The sequence below is a fragment of the Nothoprocta perdicaria genome, unplaced genomic scaffold (genome assembly GCF_003342845.1).
Source record: "Nothoprocta perdicaria isolate Ctin4 unplaced genomic scaffold, notPer1 scaffold_121, whole genome shotgun sequence".
Classification (NCBI taxonomy): domain Eukaryota; kingdom Metazoa; phylum Chordata; class Aves; order Tinamiformes; family Tinamidae; genus Nothoprocta; species Nothoprocta perdicaria.
The window spans coordinates 591,580-597,455 of record NW_020454328.1 but is presented as its reverse complement, the minus strand read 5'-3'; the positions used below and the strand labels follow the sequence as shown (position 1 = coordinate 597,455).

At 74.2% G+C, this 5,876-nt stretch overlaps 3 protein-coding genes across 3 annotated transcripts in view; 1 reads left to right on the top strand and 2 right to left on the bottom strand.

The window, feature by feature from the left end:
* Positions 1–1,566, bottom strand: part of CDK5RAP3 (CDK5 regulatory subunit associated protein 3) — a 5,611-nt gene extending 4,045 nt beyond the window's left edge. The window contains exon 1 of the mRNA XM_026054391.1: positions 1,539–1,566. Within this exon, the coding sequence (XP_025910176.1) occupies positions 1,539–1,566 (28 nt within the window). The remainder of the gene's footprint in view (positions 1–1,538) is intronic.
* On the top strand, positions 1,565–1,867 carry PRR15L (proline rich 15 like). Its single transcript, XM_026054390.1, has one exon. It carries the CDS (start codon positions 1,565–1,567, stop codon positions 1,853–1,855), a length of 291 nt encoding a protein of 96 aa, XP_025910175.1. The 3' UTR covers positions 1,856–1,867.
* A 2,580-nt stretch (positions 1,868–4,447) lies between these two features.
* PNPO (pyridoxamine 5'-phosphate oxidase) overlaps positions 4,448–5,876 on the bottom strand; it is a 3,076-nt gene continuing 1,647 nt past the window's right edge. The window contains exons 2-6 of the mRNA XM_026054389.1: positions 5,675–5,774; positions 5,550–5,603; positions 5,144–5,272; positions 4,986–5,056; positions 4,448–4,613 (exon numbers count right to left, since the gene is read on the bottom strand). Of these exons, the coding sequence (XP_025910174.1) occupies positions 4,448–4,613; positions 4,986–5,056; positions 5,144–5,272; positions 5,550–5,603; positions 5,675–5,774 (520 nt within the window). The remainder of the gene's footprint in view (positions 4,614–4,985; positions 5,057–5,143; positions 5,273–5,549; positions 5,604–5,674; positions 5,775–5,876) is intronic.

Here is a 5,876-nt window from a genome sequence, read left to right as displayed (position 1 = left end):
CAGGTGCTGAGCGGCCTGCGGCGGCAGCGGCGGCGTCGGGAGCGCGCCGAGGCGGCGCCCACCGGCGCGGACCGGGGCTGGTCCCGCTTCCGGCCCCCCGGCATCGGCCCAGGGCCCCGGACCGGGCCTCCCCCTCCCCCGGGCCGGGCCTCTCCCCCCGCCCCGGTGACCGGTCTCGTCTCCCCACCTGCATGACGCCCCGCTGCCCGCTCCGCTTCCGCCCGGCCGAGCCGCCGTGCCCGAGCCCCGCCTCCGCCAGCGCTCACCACCAATCCCTGCGCGCTCCTGCCGCCTTCCGGCCAATCGGAGCGCGTCTCGATCCCCCGCCGCCGCCAATCAGCGAGAAGCGAGGCGATTTGAGCGCGGGGGAGGGGGGGCGAGGGCGGAAGAAACAAAGCCACGTGCCAGCGCTCCGATTGGCTGCGAGGAGTCCGGGAAAGAGAGGGATCATCCAATCAGAATGAAAGCCGGCGAGAGGCGCATGCGCAGCGCGGGATCCCGGGAGCTCGGCGGCGCGCCCGGCACGTGGCACGGGCGTCACGCGCCGCACCGGGCCCCGCCCCCCCGAGCACGCCCCGCCCCCTCCCGGTGGCGCCTGCCCCGGCAGGGCGGGAACAACCGGAGCTGGGGCCGGTGCCCGCGGGACCCCCCCCGCCCCCGCCCCGCCCCGCCCCGCCCCGGTCCGGCCCGGCCCGGCCCGGCCCGGCCCGGCCCGGCGGAGCCCGCGGGGCCCGGCCCGGTGATGGGACCCGGCGCTGGGACAAAGGGCGAAGCGGGAGGAGCGGAACCGGCGCGGAAGCAGCCGGTGCCCTCCGTGCTGCCCCCCGCCCCACGGCAGGTGCCGCCGTTGGGGGGGGCACCCAGCCCGGTGCGGGCCGGGGCTGCCCCGGGCCGCCGGCTCTCGGCTCTGCCCCCCCGCCCCGCTCCCGGTCATGAATATTCAGCGCTGCCCTGGCCCGGCCCCCCCGGCCGCGCAGGCGGCGGCCCCGGCCGCCCTTCACCTTGACTCGCAGCGCGGGGCAGCCACAGGTACCGGGCGGCCGCGACGCCCCCGCGGGGGCCCCGGGGCTGCCCGGGCCCGGCCGGGCGGGCGGGGGTCCTGCGGGCGCCCTTAGCCGCTTCCCCCCTCACTGAGCCGCAGCCGAAGGGGCTGGGCTGGGGCTGAAGCCACACGGCGCCCCGGTGTCCCGGTGCCGAGGGCTCCCGGCGGGAGCGGGGCTGCCGCGGCCCCGGGGAGCAGCGGGGAACACGGAGAGGGGCTCCGCTGGTTGGGCTTGGCGGGAGCGCCGGGAATCCCCTCCYGGCTCCGGGGAAATGTTTAACTCGAGCGCCCGGGAGCCGCTCCCCGTCCCTGCCCCGGGGCCAYGCCGGGCACCGAGCCCTTTCCCGCTGCCAGGGCGCTCCCGGCAACACGGGCACCCCTTCCCTTTCCCTCGCCTCCYCTCCCTGCGGCGGCAGCAGCTTCCCGGGCCCCCCGGGATCAGAGCGTCGCCTTCCCTGCGCCCCGGTGCCCGCGAGGCACCCTGCTCACCCCGCGCCCTCCCGGCAGGCTGCGGCGCGGGCCATGGCGGAGAACCAGGGCTGGTGGAGGCTCACCTTCCTGCGGAAGCGCAAGTCCATGCCCAAGGTGCTGTACGAGAGCCCGGACACGCACGGCAGCGAGGGCCACGAGGGCGCCGAGGGCGCCGAGCCGCCCGGCTTCGCCGCCCGCCTCGAGAAGATCGTGGATAAGAGCAGCAAGGGCAAACACGTCAAGGTGTCCAACTCGGGCCGCTTCAAGGAGAAGAAGAAAGTGCGGGTGACGCTGGCCGAGAACCCCAACCTCTGCGGCGCCGGCGAGCGGGAGGAGAAATGAGGCGGCGGGGCTGCGGAAGGGGCCGGAGCCGCAGGACGGGGCCGCGGCGCCGCTCCCGCCCCAGCTCCGCTCAGTCCCGGCTGCGGGCGACGGACCGCGCGGCTCGCAGGCRCCACCCCAACGGCAAGAAGGACTCGGATTGGGGTTATCTAAGGAAATAATCATCTGATTTAACCTCGGCCCCGCAGGGTGATCGCTGTGGGCTCGCAGCACAAGGGCGCACGGACGCGGGCTCTCRTGGAGCAGGGAATCCCCGGGCTGGGAATGAGGAGCCGGGGGCAGAACCGGGTGGCACCCGCGGGGTCCACGTGCCCCCCGACAGCACGGCCCCGGTTCCTGTCCTGCGGAGGGGGGACCCTGCGGAAACCCCTCTGCCCCCGGGCACGGCGAGCGCTGGAGCGGCCGCCGCGGAGCCGCCCGGCCCGCGGCTCCTTGCACTGATCTTTGCACCTGTGAATTCAGCCCCTTCCCYGGAGACGCCCCAGGGCCGGCGCTGCCCCAAGCGCCGTCTCCCCCTCCTTGAGGAAATAACGGCGGCCGGCGGCTGCCGGCGGGCACCGCGCCGCTCCGGCCGCCTCAGCGGGCTCCGCTCTTCCGGGAGGCGCCCGCAATTCCCACCTGTCAGCGGCTCCCAGCGGGAATGGGCTGCTCCCTCTGTGCGGCAGCGGGGACGGACGCGGCCCGGAGCGCGCCCGCAGCAGCGCCYGCTGCAGGGGGTGTCCTGGGAGCCTGGGCTCTCGCTCCTGCTCTTCGTTAATAAAGCAGCTCTGGGAACCGAGGGAGCTCCTGTCTGCTCGGCCACGCGCCCCGGGCACGGCACAGACACGGGGGACACGGAGCAATCCCAGCCCCGTTCCCGTCCCCGTGCCGAGCCCCCGGGCTGGCGGGGACGCAGCAAGCGGCGCCGGCTCCAGCGCCAAGGCCTGGGCCGCTCGGGGCCRTCACCGCAGCACCGGTGACAACTGGTTTCTCTCCCGTTGCGGGATGTGCAGAACGGGAGCCGCTCCGGCCAAGGGCTTGGGGCCGGAGCACAAGGGGACCCGGAGCCCCGGTGGCASCACACGCACATCCCTGCGCCCGCCTGGGCCCTCCGGCTCCTCCCGGAGCGGCCGCAGGGACAGGCGGGGACGGGAGGCGGCTGCCAGCGGCACCGCGGCCCGGGCCAGCCCCGCGGCTCCCCGGGGACAGCGCCAACGGGGTGAGGCTGGAGCCGGAGCCAAGAGAAAAGGCAGCGCCTTGGCCGCTCTGCTCSAGGCCGGGTCGTGCCCAGGGCTGCGGCGCGGGCGCCGGCTCAGCCCCTCGGCTTCCCGGCAGCCCGCGCCTGTTTGCTCTCCAAACACGGCGGCCTCACAGGGCGCTCTTTGTCCCGCGCCGGCAATGTGGACTGTTCCTGCCCGAGAGGGAAGCAGGAACGGGGAGAGGAGGAGGAGGAAGCCGAGCGCCCGGGGCCCGCGGGAAGCGCAGCAGGTGCCAGGCTGCTCCTGGACGCCCCTCACGGTGCCAGCGGGGCTCTGGCCGCGCTCCCAAAGCCAAGGGGCTTCAGGGATAACGTCAACCTGACGCCTCCCGGTGTCCCCACGTCCCCAGTCCGGTCTCACGGAGCGAGCGCTGGGGCAGCGTGACRGGCAAGGCCACCGCTCCGGAGCCAGGGAGCCGCCTCGGGAAGGCGCCGCGGGGACGGGGCACAGGCCGGGCTCCCGGGCAGGGGCTCAGACGCTACCGGCTGCTCTGTGCGGATCCAGCCCAGGGAAGCTCCCGCTTCGTGCCCACCGGTCCCCGTGGAGGAGAGCCCCGGGCCCCGGGAAACCCGGGCTGATTCCGCGGGAGTCGCGTGGCCCCRGGGACCCTCTGTGCCCGGGCTGGGAACGGCCGGACCCGCCTGCAGGCAGTGAAAGCTGCAGYGTAATCCTGCAATCCCAGGAGCAAACGAGCGAGAGGGTAAACATGTGCACGGAGCGGCGGGAGGACAAAGGTTATCAGGGCCGGTTTCACTGGGACGCGGCCCAAGAGAGCCGGGAAACGCAGCCAGCGGCTCCGGGGCCGCCAGCTCCCTCTGCCGGGGTCTGACCGGCTGGATTCCCATCCGGCAGCGGCGCGGGCAGCCGGCTCCCTCTGCCGGAACGCGGAGCCCTGGGACTTTATTCCCAGCAAGGCTGCACACGTGGCCCGGGAGGACTGGGAGCCGCGCGCGGGCACGGGGCTGCCGCGGGCCCCAGGGCCCCAGCAGGGACAGGYGCCCCGCGGTGACACGCGCGGCCGCCGCGAGCGCCCGCAGGGACATCGGAGTCACAACCACACACGTTACGGTGCAGAACGAGCAAATTGCATGATTCGAGCTAAAAACAGTCCTAGCAGCAGGGCACGACAAGGTTTTCYGGGGTCTCTCACGATACTGCCACGATGATCAACATGATGAATTAGCTGCCAGGCGCACGGGGAACGCTTGCCCCTCGTGCTGCCCGGTGGGCACCCACCTCAGGGAGACGCGGAGGGAGACGCCGGCAGCGGGGCCGGACCCGGCGGTTTGGGCGGGCATGCGGCGGCACGTGCCGGCAGCGCTGGCACGGCCGAGGCTCCCGGCGCCGCGCGGCCTCACGGCGAGAGCCGCTCGAACACCCAGGGCCCCTCTCCGCGGTGCGTCATGTGTCCCAGGGGCGCCGAGGCGTCCCGCACGCGCCGGAAGACGATGCGGTCGTGCAGGCGGTTGGTCTGGCCCTGCCAGAACTCCACGACGTCCGGCTGCAGGACGTAGCCGCCCCTGCGAGGGAGGCACGGGCGGCTGCAGAGCCCCCGAGGGCCGGTCCGCCGGCGCCGGGAGCGGCAGTGCCGGCCTCTCCCGGCCACCGGGACACTCTGCGTCTGCAGAGACTCAGCCCCTATAGACAGCCGTGACGCCGATGGGGGAGCTCTGGGTTAGCCGTTGGGAAACACTTCCCCATGGAAAGGGGTCAAGCACTGGAAGAGGCTGCGCAGGCAGTGCTGGAGCCGCTGCCCCCGGTAGTGCTCAGGAGCCGTGTGGACGAGCTCAGGGACCCGGTTTAACAGCCTTGGTGCTGGAGGGTGACGGTTGAACTCGATCTTGAGGGTCTTTTCCCAGCAGAAATGACTCCGAGGCCGGGCCGCGACTCACCAGTACGCCGGCTTCGGCACCACTGTCTCCTTGTACTGCTCCTCCAGCTCCGCGTGCCTCTTCATTAAATACTGCGGGGGAAAAGGGGCACGTGGGGAAGCGCTGGGGCAGCAGCAGGGCAGGGAGGGCACCGGGGCCCCCCTCCCGCCGCCCCTCACCTCCCGGTCCGGAATGACGGTGCTTTGCCGGCTGACGACGGCGCCGATYTGGCTGCTCTTGGGGCGCGAGTGGAAGTACTGCTCGGATTCCTGCTCCGAGAGGCGCCGCACGGAGCCCTCGACGCGCACCTGCGCGGGCACGGGCGCACGGCTCCCACCGGCTGCGCCGCCCGCCGCCCTGGCCCTCGCTCCACGAACGGGGACGTTCCCCAGGCTGTCCCTGCCCCTGCCATGTCCCTGCCCCTGTCCCRTCCCTGTTCCCTGTTAGAGCCCTGGGAAAACGCAGCCAGGAGCCCTCGAGCGCCCAAAGCCCCCGCGTGAAGGCAGGGAACCCAAAACCGCGCGGGGGGCCCCGTCACGTCCCCGCCGAGCTCCCCCCGCCCGGGCCACCGGGGCGSCTACAAACCTGCCGGCTGAGGGGCTCCCAGTAGAAGACGGCCGAGGCGAAGGGGTTGGAGTCCTGGCGCGGGGCGAAACGGGGGCCGTGAGCGGGGCCGGGGCCGCGCGGGGCGCCGGGGCCCCCCCACTCACCAGCTCCTTCCCCTTGCGGCTCTCGTAGTTGGTGAAGAAGCGGAAGCCGTCGTGCGCGACGCCCTTGAGCAGCACCATGCGGGCCGAGGGCCGCCCGTCCCTGCGGCGCCGGGGGGGCCATGAGGGCGCCGCGGCCCTGCGGGTCCCCCCGAGCCCGAGCGGGCGCCGCGGCGGGGGGGGCACCGCGCGGGGGGGCACACTG